The 21,440-nt window shown below is 36.6% G+C and overlaps 1 protein-coding gene across 1 annotated transcript in view; it reads left to right on the top strand.

Moving 5' to 3' along the window:
* TPO (thyroid peroxidase) overlaps positions 1-21,440 on the top strand; it is a 37,450-nt gene that overhangs the window by 6,475 nt on the left and 9,535 nt on the right. Inside the window, exons 4-9 of the mRNA XM_041420115.1 lie at positions 952-1,084; positions 5,843-5,972; positions 8,674-8,880; positions 14,451-14,966; positions 20,462-20,720; positions 21,237-21,407. Of these exons, the coding sequence (XP_041276049.1) occupies positions 952-1,084; positions 5,843-5,972; positions 8,674-8,880; positions 14,451-14,966; positions 20,462-20,720; positions 21,237-21,407 (1,416 nt within the window). The remainder of the gene's footprint in view (positions 1-951; positions 1,085-5,842; positions 5,973-8,673; positions 8,881-14,450; positions 14,967-20,461; positions 20,721-21,236; positions 21,408-21,440) is intronic.

The raw sequence follows: 21,440 nt of genomic DNA, 5'->3' as shown, positions 1-21,440 counted from the left end.
CAATGGACTAAAGCAGCTTACTTCAGAGTTAAATTGGCAAAACAAATAGATATTGGGACTGAGGGGCATGCATTAGCCAGTGGGGAGACAAGGGCAAGAGTTATATGTTACCTCTACCCTCATCTTTCATCATGTGATGATTGTAGCTATTTTGAATGTCAAGGATTCTCTGAGTTCAGGAAGGATATTCATAGAATCATAGAAAGGTTTGAATTGGACAGAACCTTGGAGACCGCCGAGTTCTAGACCCCTGCCATGGGCAGGGTCACCTTCCTCTAGACCAGGTTGCTCCTATTTCATGGGTACATCCACCTCCAACTGGCCACACATACTTCAATACCTGCAGCAGTGCGAATAGGTACCAGCTCCCCACAGCTTACGCAAGAGTGTGGCTTTGTCCCTCATAATCAGATGCTCTCTGGGAGTCCCATCTTGGATTGTATCAGAAATATATTCATAACATGCTGTCTACTGTTATAAAGGGACTTGATTTTACCTAGCTTCCAAATTCCAGCTAGTAATTCTGATTTTCTTCCACTCAACACTGAATTCTATAGTCAGCTGCAGGGTCTTTAAATTTCTGCATTTTTCCAGTCACACATTTTTCTTATTTGGCATATACTTTTGTCCTTGAATGGCATTTTTACACCTTTGTTTTAAACACAAAGACCAGGCAAGTAAAGGACTACAGCACAGGAAAAGAAGGAAGCAGAAAGTGGGTCAACCTCAGTTCTCAGCTATTGCTGGACCTCTTTCTTTTCATTCTCTATGCATCAGCTAATGAAACCAGCTCTTCCTCTAAGTCCCTGACACAGCCTCTTGCAGCACTGCTCACTAAGTGCTCTTTCCAAGGAAGAGGGAGAAGTCTGTAGATGCAGCTGACAATAATGCCTTTTCTACTCTAGAAGCTAAATCCAATACAAAATTTCTTGTCTGGGTTCTTCCTTTCAGATCATTTATCAGCTGATCTGCTCACTATGATTGCTAATATTTCTGGATGCCTGCCTTATATGTTGCCACCAAAATGTCCAAATAATTGCTTAGCTAATAAATATCGACTCATCACTGGTGCCTGCAATAACAGGTATGTATGATAAAAATTGTGTCTTGAAAAATCCTTCCTTCTCATTCTTTAAACCCAAGAAGCTGTGTTTACTTTTTCCAATGGGGAATGGTGTTAATCGGTTAACTTTGGCATCATTGTGGCTGTAAAAGAGGTGACTGTGAAAGTTCCCGGAGGAAGAACTCATCATTTAAACTTTGGTTCACTACTTCTTGTAAAGAGGCTTTCCCTCTAAAAACTTCTAGGATTATGTGAGGAACTTTATATTTTGGGAGAACTGATTTAGTAGATGCCTTCTTCTATATAAAATGAAAACTTAATTCTAACCCAGCATTTATTTTTGATTGAATTAGATAAAATTATAGAAAGCAGGAAAACAATATTACTTCCCAAGGAGAAATATTTTCATATTTTCCCACAACTGTAAGAGTTAGCAAGCATGAATCTAAAAATTCTAGGTGTTATTTTTAATTTCATGTATCTGTTTGTATATGTTTAGTGGTATTTTTTATAACTAGTATCTACTTTTTCCCTAATCTATTTGGCAACTTTTCTCCTGCAAAACCCCACATAATAGATGTGCCTATCCTTTCAGAACCCTCCAATGCAATGAGTGTAAAACTGAGAATGAGGGCCCTTTTAAGTACAAGGGTAAACAATATTTGTACTCTGCAGCCTCTGGATACACAGACCTAAGGTCACAAACTGAAAAGTGGACTGTAAGTTTACAGGTGAAGTGCTACTGAGATGAAAATGGAAGGCCATTATCATTGTACAGGTTAAGGTACTCTGCAATGTGGCGAATAAAAAGCAGTACAATTCTGCAGTTTTATTATTCAGTGAGTCTGGTTTTTATGAGATTAATCTGTTTTGCTACATCACAAGTCATTTGCAAGGAGCATGCCTGATAGACTCTTTGCTGAAAGGACACAACTTGATATGCGTCAGTGTTATAAATCTAACTATGTGGATATCCATAATTTCCCCCAGGCATGTTCAGAGTTGCTTTGAATCTGAGCTAGCAGCTAGTACAATATTTGCACTGACATCTCCATCAGAGCTTGAATACATTGGCCAAGATTTGTGCAGCTGAACACAGACACATGGATGAAGCTCTTAATTTACAGGAGTGGCTGTTTAGTCTTTCTCTCTAGAGATGGAGAGAGGCACTTCTATAGGTAAAGGTAAAAGACCTTTTTCTCTTCAGTGACTGATAATGCTAGGATGTGTACAGGCATTTCAGTCTGATATATCTAAAGCTGGGTAGGGTAAATATGATTCATTGAGTCTGGTCTGAAGTCACTCTGTTCTACTTTGTATATTTTTATGCTTGTACCACATCAGAACATAAACCCACCACTCATATTTGGTAGTATTTTAGACTCTTTGCTCTAAATGTCTGTAAAAGGTGTAAGGCAAAAAAACCTCCCTCCAAATCTTATCTAAGTCAAAAAGTTTGTGAGCCTCTTGAAATACCTCTAGTTCTACTGAAATACATCAGCCTAAAAATCCCGTAACACTATAATGCAAATAACATATTCTGTGATGTAAGCCAGCTTCAAGGACTCCAGACATTAAATGAAATACCAGCCTGTGCTTTTCCTTGCCTTACATCTTCCACTTTCAGGCAGAAAATATGTCAAGGCCTATGTTTCATGTGTACTTTTGTTCACTCTGTTTGAATATATAGATGTACTGTAGATCACAAAATTCTGCATTTCATGAGTGAAATTTAGAAACGAATTTTTTAGTGGAATGAATTGTGTGTCCACAATAAAAATATTTTAAAATCTATTTAGAAGGGAGCAATGAAATGCTCTACAGATGTTCTGCTAAATCAGTTTGCACTTTTGGGAAAAATCAGATCAATTGCAAAGGATTTTTTTTCCTTAGCACTGAAATTGATTTGTTTTAGTTTGCACTTCCTAGAACAGAGGTGTAGTAGAATAGCATAAACATGACCTTTTATGGAGAATATCAACATAATATCAGACATTCCCAGCAGAGTTATTATTCACTTTTACTGGTAAGAGATATTAAGAGATTTTAGTTTCCTTTCTGCCTAAACAAGCAAAATAAAATTGCATTATTTTAAAATTAAGAATAAGGAACAGAAGGAAAATCCATAGAGGTTTTTTTCCCATTTTTTAATCCCAACTAGATAGCATTGATTTACGTATTTTTTAATGTCTTGTACAATGAGAGGAATTCAAGGGTGAAGGAATTACAGGAATTACTAAAGGAAGGGATTCTCACAGTGCAATTACCTTCACCTAATCTTAGCTTTCAGAGGTAGTTATGTGTCTACTGCAAGGCTGCCTCTTTGGCTGCTCCTGGTAGTGAGAAACAGAATGGAATGACAGGATGGAATTACAGGAACTGTCTGTCCTTCTGGCTTGATGGACAAGTTGTTCCATGACTACCTTACTTTTTGTACACCTAATATTTGGGGCAAATTTTATCTGGGAGGATTTTATCTGCAGCATTTCATTGCTGTGCCATTAACCATTCTCTCAGTCTGGAGGTCCAGTACCAGCAGAGTTAGGAATGTGTGTGGCTCACCTAGTGGAAAGAACGGGCAATCCTGACTGAGTCCATTGACTTCCAGAAGAAGGAATTGACATGAGATGAGATGAGATGAGATGAGATGTTTTCTTTAGATTAGCTACTTCACCTCAATGCAAGCTAAGTGTATAACTAGCAGCAGGCTTATTTTCCAGAAGTGTCCCATGTTTCCAGAAGTTACACACATGGTAGCTCAGCACAACATAAAACATCACAAACTCCAATTATTAAGTTGCCATATGGCATTCCTTCCATCTACTTGAAACTAGGCAGAACATTCAAATAAGATTCAAAAGATAAAAATCTGGACAGTAAATGGCAGCTTAAGACTTCTGGTTGCTTCTCAAGCAGCCAAAACAAAATCCAATCAATCAAATACAATTCCAGTATTTCACAAGTAAATGAAAACTCCCACTTTCCATAAACTGAATATATAGTAATCAAATCTGACTACTTTATAAAGCTGTATGATAGCAAAATCTCATTATTTCAGCTGCCTTTTTAACTCAAGCAAGATTCCAAGACATTAACATGTTTAATGCAATAATAAAAAGGCATGTGAGAGGGGTTTTACTAAAGTAGCATTCCAGTGATCTGCTAAAGTACAAAAGCAATCAGGAGACAAATCACTGGTTAAGCAGTTACATTAACATTTCATTATTTTTAATTGAGGGAAATAGCACTACACTATGTGCAGTATTTTATGCAATTTCAATAAAGGCAAATCAACTGTAACTAATTTGAATGCTTTATTAAAGCATACTTCAACCTTCAAGTGTGAATTATTGTTGATAATTAAGTGCATTACAGCACCATATAGCTGGCAAATTGAGTCTCTTCAGTGTGCTAGAGATCAATGAAATATTAATGTAATTGTTTAGTATCCTGATAGACATGTAAATGTATGCTTTAACACTATGTATTTCTACCAACATTCCAGAAATATTTCTGGTTCTTTGTGGCTTACTTTACAAGTTTAGTCAACTGAATACATTGCAAAAAAAAAAAAAAAAAATTTCTTCCTTTTAGTGTTGTTTGTATTTAAGAGTTATGAAATATATCGAACAGGACAAGTGAAAAACAACCAACAAAACCAAATCCTAAAATTTCTAACACTCATGATAGAGGGAAAATTAATTGGGTCACACCCAAAACTCACTGACTATACTAATGGATAGAAATCACCAAGAATCATTTGCTGACCCTCAAATTAAATATGACCTGATTCTTGACACCCTCTTACTTTTACATGTTTGACTACACTTTTTTACTCCCCTTCCCCCTTCCAGGTAGGCTGGCTGTGGGATGGCAAACTGGGATGCAGTGGTGCCAAGATATGCTCAGGCAGGTGCCATTCAGAGGAAAGCAAGTTGTTGTGAGAAAAAAATACACTGCAGTTAGTGCTGACAGCCTGGCAGCATAGTTCAGTGCCTGGGCTTGTGCACAGGCCCTCCCTAAGGTGGACCCAAGAAACTGGAATAGCTTCAACCAGAGGCAGCATTGCCACTGGATTCAGTTCCCATCTCCTCAGCCCTGGCTCCTTTGGCCTTGCTAAATTATTTCTCCTCTATGACTTGTGTGCAATTTTCAGTTAAGTTTTCTTCACCTTCACACTGAAGGGTTTCCTCACATTTTCCTAAGTTTTTATTTCCTCTCTGTTGCTCTAAACAAACATCTTTTTAAAGATGCTAGCAAAGGCTCTTGAGAGTATGTCTGACTTTATGGGGAATGAGAACACTATCAGGAATTCACCTTCACAGCAAATATTTCAAAAATGTCAAAAATGTACAAACTTAGATTACAAACATGAGTAAAATAGTAATAACTCATTACAATTTAAATTTTCATTATTTTCATTTTGAGTAAAATTAATATTGGCATACGTGAAGAAAAATAGTTTACACAGTTTCAAAGATTGCTACAAGAGTGTCTTATTATAATGGCATTTTTCTATGCAACTGATGATTATTTCATATTATTTTATTAATCATAGCATAGATTTTTCATATTTTATGAATAAAACCATTTTTATGAATAATGACCATTTTTATGGTCAGGTATTTTATTCAGAACATAAATATAATATAAATAGTATATATACATAAATACATATATATGGATATAGATATATATATAAAGAGTCAGAATATATTCAGAGGTTCTGCTGCTGCTATTGCTTTTGGGGGATTTCTAATTTTGTTTTTCTTCTCATAGGGAATATCCTAGATGGGGAGCATCCAACACAGCTTTGGCTAGGTGGCTTCCAGCAGCCTATGAAGATGGCCTCAGCCAGCCTCGAGGATGGGATCCCAGTGTCCGATACAATGGATTCCAGCTACCCTCGGTTAGGAAGTGTACCTCCAGATCACCTGAAACACTTACACTGGGCCATTATCTCACCTGCCACCACAGACCTCCATTTGCATCAGTAGAGGAAGTATCTGTGTAAAATACTGCAAAAGCATCTGTGGAGCTCAGTTAAGAAGGCAGGGGCTGTGCTAAAGCATAAGTTCAGCCACGTGGTGAGAGGTTCCCTACTCCTGGCTGGGGTAAGCCCATGGAGCAGTGCAGGGGGCACTGACGTTCCTGCGGGGAAGCCCAGTACTCCAAAAAGTGCTGCAGGGGAGAGAGGCTGGACAGGAGCCAGCCAAATGCCTGGCCTGGCAGGCACCAGGCAGCCAGCAGACACAGGGTGATGATTGCTCAGGTACAGAAAAGGTGCACAGTGGACCTAATTCTGACCTCTCCATTATGAAATTGTAGATACGAGGGAGGCCTACAAGGATTCGTGCTGCCATGGCAAGAGGCAATGGTCACAAGTTACTCCTGAGAAAATTTTGTCTTCAAACAAGAAATTAAATTTGTTGTGAGCACAATAAATGTTGGCAAAGGGTTTTGCTGGAATATGGATTCCAGCCTAGAGAACTTCTGGCATATCCCTCATGGGAAATACCCAAGATCTGTCTTCATGGGGCTCTTAATAACCTAATCCCTGCTTTCAATTTAAAGCTGCACGTTGTGGTCTCCAGAGTTTCCTTCTAGCCTAGATTTTCCAGCAATTTAATGATTCTTTGTTTTAATAATGGCACCTTTATTCAGGGAAGGAGGTGGGAAAAGAAGGCTGGATGTTAACTAAACAGGTAAAAAGCATGTAAATGTGCTAGCATGTGTGTAGGTGTGTGCATGTATGCCATTCCTCATAGGCTAGCAAGCCTTAACTGAACAAGTATTGCTGTCAAATCATGACTTCATCTGTTAGCTAGTCTAACTTACTGATCTTAAAAAGTATTGCAATATTTATGGATTTTAGCACCTCATATAATTAAAAAATAGCAGACTTGCCACAGAGGGAAGTTTGAAAAAAGAACATTTGAACAGAGGACTGGGAGGAAAATTCCCCAATGCAGTGCACAATGATTTGGGCTGGATTTACAATTTGTGATTTGTCATCACTGCTTTGAAACCTGACTTTTAATGGACTCAAAGTCTTGTTATTTTAACCATTGTATGTTTAATAAGGATAATCAGGAGAATTTAGTGTTAATGTCACCAGCAACTCATGTTATTAATTAAATAACATTGTCTCTAAGTTGCACAATTTAGCACTCAGAGATGAAAACCTGACATTTACACAGGCAAATTTCCAGTAGATAGTACAAGCTGCCTTTTTCTAGATTCATTAAGGTACATGCTTGTAAAGCAAAACACTCTTACAAAAAGATTATATAACTGTACCGAATCTGATCATAAATGTCTGACCATCAGCAAGGTTCCTTCTTTGTTTTGGAGTAAGATAGGGTAAAACTAATGTCATAAATGGTTTTTTTTTCTCATTTACATAATTGTTCTTTTTTGTCCTTTTAGCTATCTAACTATATTCTTTCAAAAGTACCATGAAAATATTGTGAAAGTGATAGACAAGTGTGAGGATTACTATAAAGCAGAACAGTGATAAGAAAATTTTACTAACTTCAAGAAAGTGTTTGTGGCCACCAAAGCTATTAAAATACTGATCTAAAGATTTGGATTCCTGATGAGCTGTAGGTAGCTTGCTCTCAACTATTTTAGTACAAATCCTGATGTTCCTAACAAGCCCCATGTTGCCTGTTGTCCTTACCAATTCTATTTAACTGAACCTGCCTTATACATTCATTATATAGCCCTTATATTTATTACAGGCTCTGTGAGTCGATTTTATGTGCTGCCCTTTCAGTTGCTTGACTTCCAAGGCAGCTGCTACTTGCCAGGGAATATTTTGCAGCATGAGGGAGGAATCTGTGAACAATGATACCCTTAACATCTCCACAAAGAGAGTGCTGATTTTGCCCTTATGGGTTTGCTTGGTTATTAATATGTAGCATAGATGTCTCTATGTGCTCCTCCTCAGAGCATCTGTATCTCTGTGCATCTTGCACAGAACTGCATCAGAAATATTTTTTTGGCTTCTCCTTGCCTGGGAAAAGGAAGTTGAACTTTCAGCTACCATGTGTTTGCAACCTACCTCATGTCCTGGGCTGCATAAGCTCCTTCATTTACATTCAGAGCTGCTCAGACTTTCTGAGTATCAACAGTGATTTGAGATTTTCCAGCAAATCCTTTTGTTTAAGGAGGAGAACACAGAACAAATACAAAGAAAACTTCTAGACAGTCCAAAATAGATGTGTGGTTTTCAAAATTCTCTGGAAAGGAACAGATCGAAGATACACTGCTCACTGGCAAGCAGATAGACAAACTCAGCTGAAACATCCTTGAAACTGCTTGTGGCACCTTGGTCCCAGCTCCTGAACAGAAATAAGAACCTGGTAGAGGTTGGATTTTATATTGTTGGGTTTGGTGGTTTTTGGGTTTTTTGGAGATTTTTTTTGTTGTTGTTGTTGTTTTTTGTTTGGTTTGGTTTTAGTCAAACCATTAGAAACACTCTACAACATAAAGTTGGGGAAGGGGAAGATAGATTTTATTACTGTTCCCCCTACATTGCAGTGTTCTATCACTTCGTGAGAAGTAAAAACTGTTTGACACTCAAGGTAAATTGGTTCTCTTCTCAGGTTCGTGAAGTGACAAGAAAAATTATTCATGCACCTAATGAGGCTGTTACTGAAGACAGCCTGTATTCTGATATCATTATGGTATGGGGACAGTACATAGACCACGACATTGCATTCACACCCCAGAGCACAAGTAGAACTACCTTCCTAAGCGGGATGGAGTGCCAGACGACCTGCGAAAAACAAAATCCATGTTTTCCAATAAAGGTAAGATTCTAAGTTAAATTCTTCAAGAGAAATTCCAGGCTCTAAACAGGTGAGTAAAGTCAAGAAACATTGGAACAGACAGTGATAGAAAAATAAAAAACAGTACAACTATTAAATTAAACAGGCAGACATTTCTCTCCTTTTTTTTTTTTTTTTGTAGAGATAATAAACTATACTTAATTCACTTAATAAAAACATCCATTTTTTAACCTAAGGTTTATGTTGCAGAGAAACCTTAGTAGTCTTTCCTAATGTTATTGTTCTCATGCTTCAAGGTTTTGAGTTCCATTGGGGAATATAACAAAGTAGTCATTTACATTTTCAGTTAGATAAAACGAAAGGATTTTAACATTACTCATTGAAAGCAAAGATACTTCCAGTTAATGCAAACTTTCAAAGAGAGCTATCTTTTCAATGTATGTATAAAAATGATCTCCAGGGAGCTGCTGAAACCTACATACATCACATCTTTGCTTTGAGCAGATGGAAAAACATGAGTTCAAAGCTTGTTAGAGGGCTAGAAGAAACATAAATAGGTATAAATTTAGGATACTAAATTTTTGATCACTTAATTTAAAAGAATAGTCCTTCTTTCACTCAAAAAAATTGAGTAGCAAAGTAAAACCCTGTTTTTGTTTCTCAAAGCACAGCCTGTCCAACTCAGGCTACAGGAAAGCCCCATGCCCACCACAGCCCTTAGTGATGTTCAAGTCAGAGCAACCTACCTAAATTGCTTTACTTAGTGTTGGAGCTTGATTATTGACCAGCTTCTCTATGTGGGGCTTCTATCAGAATAGAAAACCTTTTTTGCCTCAGCAAACTGTAGTTGATAAACATTCCACAGTCTCCTTTTGCTTTAAGTGCCTCATTCCTCTTTCATTAAATGTAGAGTTAAATATTTCGCTAACTGTAAAGAGAACCAATTCAGGTTGTGTTAAATGATGGCTTGTCTTCCATATGGTGGGAGAATTCAAAATACAGGGAAGGTTAAGTGAAATTAATGAATGCCTACGATTTGACCACACACTGGTAAACCTAGTCCCTTTCACCCTGGAGATATGGGTGAGAGGGACTATTTTGAAAGTTTGCAAATATGTCTTGAGAGCATTCAGAAAGAACAGAGGCTTCTTAAAGAACCCCAGTCTTTCAGATAGTGAGCAACTGAGAGCACTGAGTAACCTGAATCAGCCACAACAGCCCTAATTACTGAAAGTATGCAATAGTTCTGACAAAAATCTCTAGTTTGCTGTGTTTCAAATTTCCATCTGGGGCAAGAAATTGGGTGGTTTTTTTTTTTTTTTCTGTTTACGTTTTTAAACAATAGTTTTAGAAATATTCTCATTCCCAAAGTCTTACCAAGAGAGCCTAGGGCGGACACCCACTCCCTGACCAGTAGTGCTTTGTATGATGTGAAGACCGATCCATTTGAAACATATAACACAGTATATTGGCTCTCTGTTTTTAAAAGTCCATTTTTTGTAGCTATAAAACTGGAGGAGTCTTCAAAAGTCATTTGTGTTTACAATAAATTCTTTGAAATAGCATGACTAGTATTGATTTTTACATGCAAAACCCCCACATTTTTTTATTACTGAGAGGAGACTCACTGTTTCCCATGAAATAAGGATCACAGGGACCACAGTGGTCGAATTACTGAACCCTGACTAATTCAAGTCTCGAAATCCCATCTACTTAAAAAAGGAGATAACATAAGGGATCTTTAAAAAAAGACTCCAAGGCTAACATTATTCATGTGATAGAAGCATTCAGTGCAGAGGGATAAAAGGCGCACAGATTGCCATGGCATAGACTTGCAAGTGCATCCTTCAGTGCTCTAAACAAGGCACAGACTTTGGATTTCTGTCTTGGAGCTGTGATGAGGTTCAGAGATCATGTTTCAAGGATGCTCTTGAAAGCAAGTTATGTGAACATGTACTAAATCTATCACTGAGTATTTAACACGTAGCTAAATCTAGCACTGGATACTCCTGCTACTCAGCAGTGTAGCCCAGCAGGAGGATGGCTCAAGGCTACCTTCGATGTAGCCACGATTGGCCATAGCAGGGGACATACAAAGAAATTCTGTCACAACCCTGAAAGTATTAGATAAGTTCCCCAGCTTGTGACCCCTTCACACGGTTACAGTCCCATGAATTTTTCAGCTCCATTTTGTTATTAACCTGTTATTCACAGCTTTGATGGACAGATGCAAAGATGGTTGTTCTTTTGCTTTTATTATATATGTTCAGTATTTTGTGACTGTTTTTTTTCTGAAAGACAGAGAACAGAGTCTGTATTAAAAAAAATAAAAATTAAAAAGAAAGGGCTGTTGCAGTAAATGCAGTAAATCATGTGATCAGAGGAGCTAATTTTTGAACACTGAAACAAAATGCTATTACCCTCTAGAACTACTCTTCTTTCAGAATTATTAACTAAATAAATCTCCACATAATAAATATTTGCAAAACTGCCACAGTCAGTTTTATACATTATTTTTTTGTATGAAAAAACTGTTGCTGGTTTCCAATGGCAGTGAAATCAATAGCATATTATACAACAATGTAGACATAGAGGCTGCAGTTTACACTCTTGCTGTTCCTACAAAAGCAGCACCCAAGAGAGAATCCACCCACAGGACAGGACAGCTGTGCCTGCAGCTGCACATCCTCTCTGGGGGTTTCAGCAGGGAGAGGAGGCTCCTGACTGCACAGGTTGGGGAACCTGGCTAGAAAATATTCAGTCAGTGCAATTCAATGAAGGATCAAAAGCTGCAATAATGCATTGATATTAATAAGAAGTGTAGGTAAATGATTCATAGGTTTCCAGAAACCATTGTGATTTTCTGTTCTGGACATTTTTATAATAAATGTTATAGAATTTCTCTCAGCAATTCTCACATAGAGCCTGTAACTTCTGGTAGAGCCTGAACATTCTTTTTTGCTCTATATTTACAGGGTCCCTTAATGGAGAAAAAAAAAAAAAAAAAGGCCCAAACCCACTAGCTTTGGTTTACAGTTCTTTTATAACAGCCTGACATGCAGAACAGGGTTGTGGAGAAAACTTGTCATTCCTCAGATTATTATTTCAGGTTAGGGCTGAGACATAAAGAAGCATTACAGAGACTTTCATACGAGAGATACTGACTTCATTCAGTATTAATTACATTGCTGCCAGTGAGAAAGACACGACACATACTGTTAGCATGATGCTATCCAGAAAAGCTTACAGTTTTACCTGAGTAAAAAAAATGTGGAAAAGAAAAAAAGTCACAGAAAATCGAGGTGATTTGGAAAAGGTGACATGTAACATGACAGGTTACTGTCTCAGCTACAGAGAGATCAGTCATCTGCACTCAACAACCACCAAAGTGAGTATCTGCCTTTTTATTCTGTTTCAGAAGCAGCATCTTGCTGTCAGATGGGATCACAGACTCTTCTCCAAGTTGCATGTCCACAAATAACCATTAATATTTTCCTTTTTTTCAAACTTTCAGGGACCATAAGCTAGGTTTTATTTTAAATCCATAGTAAAAAAAAAAAAAAAAACAAAAAAACAAAAAAACATTTTCAAGGTCATTTCCCACAGGATGAATTCCTAATATGCAAGACTTTTCTTTAACCAAAGTAACAATTTAAAGATTGTGGTACACTTAAACAATTATTACCTTTCATTTTCCTTCACATAGAAGAATTTCACTATAACCAAGTTCACTATAACCATGCATATATAATAACCATTTAAGTTAACATGCAGCTATACAGGAACACTATTGTGGCCAATCAGGATTCTGTCGCAATTTTTTCCCCCTCTAGAATTATGTGACACCAAAAAAAAGAATCACATGAATTTCAGTCATATGTTTTGAAAAAAACATGTTACTCAGTACCCATTTCAGCAGAAAAGGGTCTCTTTTTTCACTCAGATTATTTTTAATGTCTCTAAATAATAATGTAAGGAACTTCTATTTTACACATTCAGCTGCTGGCTACAAACTACTAATGCTATGAAAAGGGAAAGGACAGCATCATGCAGCTCTGCCAGTCCCTTAATGTTCATTACTGCTGTTTTTTCTCCACTAGGGACCAGAACGGATTGAACTGAAATTGCAGAGGCAGTTAACTAATGATTATGCAGTATGAACTTCATTCAGTGTTCATATGTTTTGCTGTGAGCCTCGCTGTTTAACAGCATAAAGGCATCTTCTACATTATTTTCTCAGTGATATCTGAATTCTTCCTGGACTATCTCCTGATGACTAGAAGCAGGAGACATTCAAACACATACAGGGCTGTGACTGTCAAGTTCAGATATTTGTATTATGAAATTGAGCTGCCTGCTTACATTCCCAGCTAAAGGGGAAAAGAAGCCACACTAATAGCAAAAGACGTAATAATGAATGCTAAATAGAAAACACAAGACAGAGAAAATACTGGTTTCAAAAATCAGAGAAAAAAATTACTTGTTTTCTTCAAACATAACCTATGTTGATTTGCTAAAACCTAAACAATGAAAAAATAATGGTAGAATTTATTTACCAAACAAAATTAAACCATTTCTTAATGTAAATGATTTGTTGGTATCAATCTCTACTGACATGAGCTCTTGGTAGTAAGAAAATTTTGCTTGGTATAATAAGTGAGGTAAGTTAATAAATTTCATTCCAAAGTTGCTTTGTTACTGTTAACCCAAATTTAATGACTCTTCTATCTTTGCAGACTGATCTCTGTATTATTAGAAAAATGAAGAAGAAATTACATCACGTATGCAGCATTCACTGTCCTCTGCCAAAGAGTTCTGAAAAATGAAAAGCAAGTAGATAGAATACAAATAAGGGTTAGCTCAGGTGTCTGTACAAAACATTTATTTTCTCTTAGTCAGATTTTTGAACCTCATTATTTGACCTCAGTGTCTCAACTGCATGGGGTACAAATCAATAAAGGACTGGGCAATCTTTCACTTAGCCAAGCCTATGTGCAGCCTTTGCTTTTTATAAAGATGGTCAGAATGCAATACTTGTAAGACAATTGTTGCAGCAAAATAATAATGTGGCAGAAGACTTGTGGGGCACTGGCAGAAAGCAGAATGAATATTTACGTCTGTCCTTTTTAGTTAGGAAACTGGATTAGAATTCAGTATTGAACCAAAGCTTTTACAGAGTTCTGCTGCAGACACTGAAACTCCTCATTATGTTTTCATGCACACAGGTAAACCTGCTAGTTCAGTTGCTCTTCAGTAGAACAGAATTTGACCAGATGTTCATGTCTTCACTCTGATACATTTTATGATGAATTTTCATTGTAAAGTCAGACTGATTTAGATGTAGATGTATTACATCAATAGCTTTTGATAGAGTAAATGTTTTGGGGTTTATTTGTCTCTGCTTAAAAAAGATTCATCTTTTTCCTCCAGTCTAAAGAAAAACAATCTATACATATTTAGATTGTCACCCCAGTAGATGAGGTCTGAGCAATGAAAAAGTGAGAGAGTGAAGGTAAACATTCAGACAAGACTCAATTCAGCATCCACAGCTGTTCTCTTCACCTCAGAAAATACCTTTATTTTGTATGCAGGTAACAACCAATGATACATTATCTGCAGGGATGGATTGCCTGCCCTTCTACCGCTCATCTCCTGCATGCGGCACTGGTGATCATGCTATTCTCTTTGGAAATATATCTGCGCTAAATACAAGACAACAGATCAATGGCTTAACTTCTTTCCTTGATGCCTCTACAGTCTATGGCAGCACTCCTGCTGTTGAAAACAAACTGAGGAATTTAACAAGCACAGAAGGCCTTCTTAGGGTAAACTTAAAGTATTATGATAACCATCGGGAATACCTGCCTTTTACAGACCAGATCCCATCCCCTTGTGCACAGGACTCAAGTGCAAGTGGAGGTGAGAGGGTGGAATGTTTTCTGGCTGGGGACAGCCGCTCCAGCGAGGTGACATCCCTGGCTGCCATGCACACGCTGTGGCTGAGGGAGCACAACCGCCTGGCCCGAGCCCTCAGACGCATCAACAGCCACTGGAGCGCGGAGAGCGTCTACCAAGAGACACGCAAAATTGTTGGTGCTCTGCATCAGGTTGGCTGCTTCTCTGCTTATCTACACTTTGCAGTGAATATCTCACAACAGAACTCACAAAGTTTCGAACATGCTTCTGTGAGGGGCTTTTGAGATCACGCTACCTTTTCTTTCCCAACTATTTCCGTGCTTCAAATGCGGCATGCTTAAAGTTTGTTTTGCTTTCCATAGTCCTAAATGCAATGTCCCAGTGCTTAGGGTGTCTAGGCACCTTAGTGCTCTGATTTTCATGGCAGTTTCTACTCTGATACATATTTTTGCAGGCATCTCCAATGTCAGTTTTGTCTATAAAAGAGGCCTTTTCAGATGCCTTTTTTTTTTTGGTAGGGCAAATTATTTTAAAGTAATATATGTCTCTGTATTTATATAATGTACAAAATCTTTCCTTCTCACAGGTATATCATAAATAATAAATCCCCTGTGTAAAAATGCCAGTGAGGTTCTCAATGAAGTAGTAATGTACAAACATCAGGGGCTACTGTTGACAGGAGATAGCAGGAGAAATAAGAGTGGGAAAATACAGAAAAGTCCAGAAGGGTGTTTATACTAGACATGTTTTCTGGCTCACACAATTTATTTTTTTTTTTTTCAGTAACAAAGAAGACTTTTTTGAAGATAAATTGGGGAAGGATGCAATAAAACTTCACTTTTCTGATAAAACAATTTCCCTTTCTTCTGCCACAATTTTTAGACAGTGGAATAGAATACGAAGCATGTTCCTTTAAGGAACCACCTACATTATCTATTGCATTGTTACTTGCACTCAAACCATAAAGCTTCTGAGAAGTAACATACTGCACTTAATCGTATTTAGTCAGTTCTTTTGAAATGTTTGGCGTTTTGTTTGCTTAAACCAAGTCAGCTCCTCTGCCATAAATATACCATTTTCATTAAATTAATGGCACTGACAAGTCAGAATTGTTAATACTTGTTAGAAGAAAATCCAAAAGCAGGCCTCTGTGCATTCATACCCTTCTCGTTTGCATCCACAAACATAACAGCCTGAAAGAAACAGCTTTATGCAAGGCAATGCACTGCATGGATCAGCACTGCTCATTACCTCTGCTGGTATCACAGACTAATGAGATTTGCCTGTGGCTCATTAGAAATGGGTTTGCGTTATCTCTAACTGGTTTAGACATTCATTCAGGACAGATAATTGGAGTATCTCTATTAGTGTGGTATGTTAACTTGCACACTAATGACAGCTCTGGTTGAATTTACCTTGAGATTTCCACTATCAAGTTTTGTTTCAGTTGCTAGACATATCTAAAATTCTCTTTTTTTGGAAGGAATACTTTCAAGCATGAATCCTGCCTGTGGGTGTGTAATTATAGAGAATTGAATAAAAAACCTTTTCTTCTTTATAGAATAAAGAAGATGAAAAAAAATCTGTTTAGACCATAGTTTTTGTCCTGGATGTTTTTTTGGTACCATAAATATCTCTAGTGGCAAGTACTTGATAATAGAAACTTGACAAAGTTAGCAAACATAACAATTGTCTGTTGATATCCTGCATAAAACAGATTTTTGTGTTTTTTGACTGCATTATAGAGTTTCACTGATAAGGAGTAGTAACTGTCCTTTCTATTTCATGGGAATGACACATGCTTAACTCTATAAAGTATTAATACTGCAGTATAGAGTGTTAAAATTACATATTCTTATTTTCCTCATGTTTTGTGCCAAAAAAAAAAAATTTTCACTGTCATTTAATATTTGAAGAAAAAAATGTTCAATTATGCAACTGCTAGTCTTAACATTACTGTCTCATGCATAGGAAGTTTGCACACACCTATGCTGCTCTTTCTGGAGACAGTTTCCCCTGATGTGCCATTTGGATTATGAAAGATGGATTATTTGGCACTAGTCAGATGGAGCAGGACTTCTGCAGATCAATCTGAATCCAATTCTCTTTGATTTATTACAGTACCAGAGAACCATCTCTGAATGAATGCAGTAGCTCCCACTAGATCCCAATTTTAGGTGACAGCTACCTTTAGTTTTCAGTGTACATGTAGATGTTCATTTCACTTCTTCCTACATCTGCTTGTGTTCTCTGAGCATCTTGCATGGTCCAAGGTATGGGTTGAAAGTGGGTGACTTCTGAGACTTACATACATTAACTGTTTGGATTAAATGTTTTTGTGAAATTAGATGATTAGATAGCCCCTCTCAGAATATGAAATTATAAAGAATAAATAGATAAACAATATATATTATAAAATGTCTTGAATAATGTCAGAATTCATGTTTATAAAGTGCATAGTTTAGATTATTAACAAAACTATAATAACATGTTCATTTTTATTAAAAATTGAACTCTCGTAAGATCACCTTTTTATCAAAAGTTTAGGACTTCAAGATCATCTTCACCATCTGTAAATCCTTTAGTATTTTTAGTGAGAACTGCAAACTAACCATGCATAGCACTTTAATGAATTAAACATCATTGCTATATTTGATAGTTCTCTATTATTTCTGCAATCTTTTCCAAGTGCTGAAGCTTCATTTAATTGGCACTGCACTATCTCAGTGAGATACTATTCCTTTGTAGTTACAGCTGGCCAATGGCAATGACAAGACACACTTTCGGCCCTCCTTGTGCTTATGGTGGTTCGCATATTTTCATGTTCACTCTTCCAACCTTTTTTTGTTTTCCTGTTCCAACCATTGTGCCCCACTCACACCTAAATTTGGGGTATACTTGTAGAGGCTTTTGAAAGGACAATCTCCTGAACCCTATGACAAAGAATTTCTGAATCTTTTGCATCTAATTGATAATGATGTTTAGCTGAAATTCTGCCTTCTGAATGAGAAGAGTGTTGGCTTTAACAGTAACATCCTGTCTGACTTGCAGTATTCTAGTGTTTACAGGTCAGGATTCGGTTACTTTTTCTGTAAACAGTGCACATGGGATTCACAGTATGATGCAAAATCTATACAAAGCCTTTTCTGACACTCAGATGATGTTTCTATCTGGATACTTTTCAAATGATTGGCAGAATTGCTAAGAAAATAGTGTTTTATTTTCTCTGGTATGACTAAATGAATAGCATTTAAATGATCTTAATTTCTCAGTTAATATATGATTATATAGATTAAAAAGGTCATATTAAAACACCAAGAATATGGGCCTCTGTTTAAAACACAGTGCTCATTTGTCATGATTTTCCACTAAATTAAACTGTTGGAACAATGACTGCCATGAGATAGCAGAAATATTGATGTTACTGACTAAAATTGTTTTCTTGAAGAGGCTTCTGCAGAGTTTGGATGCGATGCAATGAGGTGATGAATGAAACCTAAGAGGAGCTTGGATTACTACTAATCTCATAAATGCCACAGAGTTGAGACCATTCAGTACCTTGCAGGTTCAGACTCAGGATATCCACACACATTCCGTATATTCCTGCAAACACACAAAAGTTAACTTTTTTTTTTTAACAAATAGACTTAAAGTAGGCCAGAAATGATGGAGCCATTCATTATGCTAGTTTGTGATGTCTTTGCCATATAGTCACTTTCTGTCTGATTTTATTGACATGTTTTGTAACAAGCTCATTCCTTTGTTTCCACAAGAGAATCTCATTTATTGAAGGAACCCTCTACTGAAAAAAGTACTGTGCTTATTTATGAAAGCAAATAAACATTTTATATCATTATCTGAGAGAAGGGACTGCATGCAAAAGAATTTTAACAAAAATAATTTTGATGCTTGTCAGCTGTAAACATCTTTAAAATTTATATATGTGTCAGTTGTAAGAACCTGTAGTGAGCCTCACCTTGGCTTGACACAGACAAATTTGGCCACATGCAGAGACTACACAAATGCTAGATGCCATTTCAGATGGGGTTCTTTAGCAGATTCCAGTCGCAGTATCGTACACTTCTGTATTAGTAACAACTTAGCCTGTACTGTTTAAAACTCACCTCTACTTGATGGGGCCTCATTTAGCCTTTGGAAGTTTCCATCAAATAGATGCCTCTCCTAGCGGAGGGTAGCCAGGCATAAGACCCCTTTTTACCCTTAGCCTTTTAATTTTTGTGACTTGAAATGGCAACCCTTCTTTCCTTATCAAGGAAATTAGAAATCAAGGTGTTGCCTCTGGAGCAAATGAAAAATCTGAGTTGCCCTTTCCTTCAGGGAGTCTGGCCTTCCTGAGCAGCTTAGCTTGGGATTTCATTTAAAATGAGTCAAAAAATTAGTCATACCAGGATTTTTGTATCCATGACTAACCTACTCCTCCATAAGGTCTTTGATTGTAAAAACCGTATCTAAAATTAGAACTGCTCTCTTGCAAAACCTTTGTGAATAAAGCAAAAGATTAGCTTTTCAAATGACAGTGTCAGTATTAATTTCTTGCAATAATTTCATTTGTTTCTTATGCTGCATTAAAGGAGCTGTAAAAGGGATTCTAACATATTGTCTTTTATATATTTTGTTTACTACACAACCTAACCTGAAAACCTCAGCTTTCTGAGAAAAGTGGAAATTGTGGAAAGGTTTTCTTGTCTGTGCTTGGCTCCTAAAATAAAAATACAAGTTTTTTATAAAGTCATTTTATGCCAGCTAGTTTTTCAATATGCACTAATTCAAGTTCAAAACACATTTGTCTGTATATTTATTGCATATTATATTGAATCTATGAAGTATTTTATTGAGTTCATTATGCTTCATATTTATCTCCTATTACTTTATTAAGTTCAGCATAATCTTTAACCTATAATGCATTTTCATTTTATTTGGTACATTAGAATATTTTGGTATATTAGAATATTTTCCTTTTGTCATGATTACTCCTATCCTTTTCCTTCTTTCCTTTTGTCATTGTTACTTCTGTGCTTTTCCATGCCACTGTAATACTATTACCTTATAAAACACCTTTGACAGAAGGTGTTTATCAGTCTTTTCATTTTTGAAGTGTATTTGTTAGAAGTCTACAAATTGATTTAAGTTTAGCATAAAATATCTACAAGGGGATTTTGGGCACCAGTATTTTAAAGCCTCATAATTTAAAATAAAAATAAAAGAGGATTTGTATCACAAACATATGTCTGAAAATAGCAACTGTTCAAATTATAAAGCATTCTTGAAAGACATTATAGCTCTTCTTGCTTTCATTGCTATTTTTAAGGCCGTTATAATTTACATTTTTTAATCTCAACACACCTCCTGTGAGCTGGATTACCCCTGGGTTTGTAAATGGGCAGCACTGGTAATCTCTGCTCAGGAGTCTTTGGTGTAGCATATCTATGGCAAAGCCTAACAGGGCCTGACTGCTGCACTGTTCTGAGCTGCACCACCAGTTCTCTCTAGTCATTTGTCCCCTTGCTGCACAAATAAGACTGATATTTTTTCCAGGTAATACTTCTCTTACTTATGCCAAATGCTTGGGCATAGATGAATGAAGAAAAAAAGCATTTAGCACCTGGGTTTCAATAGTATTCATCTACAGAAAAGCTGAAATATGTTTCTTTTTCTTTTCTTTCAGATTATTACTTTAAGAGATTACATTCCCAAAATCATTGGTCCAGATGCTTTTAATCTGTATATTGGCCTTTATACAGGTTATGATCCCACAATGAATCCTACAGTTTCTAATGTATTTTCAACAGCTGCTTTTCGTTTTGGTCATGCAACAATCCAACCAGTAGTAAGGCGATTGAATGCACAGTATTTAGATGATCCTGAACTCCCAAATCTTCATTTGCATCAAGTTTTCTTTAGTCCTTGGAGACTCATTAAAGAAGGTATGATTTTATTTAAACTGCTTCTGTTGTTTTTTGGTCTTTTTCTTCCCAGAATACTGTAACTTTTTTCAAAGTTACTTATCCTGAATTAGAAATTGGAGAATTTATTTAATTAAATTATTTATTTAAGTTGTTGACTGGATTCCAGAGCACTAAAAAGAACTTCAATTATTGTTCTCAATTAAATAGTTGACTGAATTGGAAAAACATTACTCTCCAGACTAAACCAGTCTGGTAGATTAGCAATATGAGGATGAGTGATGATGAAGACAGTTCTGGGATTTTTTTGTGTATGAATTTATTAACATGTTGCTAATTCTTTTATACATTAAGAAGATGGAGCTCTTTCATACCACTATTACTTTTTATTTAAAGGAGATTTTTGCATGTGTTTGAATGTAAAAACCTGTGTGGACAATGTTTTAAAAACATAGAAACATATATGTATTCACATTTGTTATGAAAGTTATAATGGCTTACATATATGTATAATACCATGATTTTTTTTTTTTAAAGGAGGCTTGGATCCTTTAATAAGAGGTCTTCTAGCACATCCAGCAAAACTGCAGGTACAAGATCAACTGCTGAATGAGGAGTTAACAGAAAAACTGTTTGTGTTGTCCAATAATGGTTCACTTGATCTATCATCACTGAATTTACAACGTGGCCGCGATCATGGACTTCCAGGTCTCTCGATTTTTCTTCCAATTGGTAACTGAA

Source organism: Onychostruthus taczanowskii, unplaced genomic scaffold, assembly GCF_017590055.1.
Source record: "Onychostruthus taczanowskii isolate IOZ18803 unplaced genomic scaffold, ASM1759005v1 scaffold11, whole genome shotgun sequence".
Taxonomy (NCBI): Eukaryota; Metazoa; Chordata; class Aves; order Passeriformes; family Passeridae; genus Onychostruthus; species Onychostruthus taczanowskii.
This window is presented reverse-complemented; position numbering and strand designations above follow the sequence as displayed.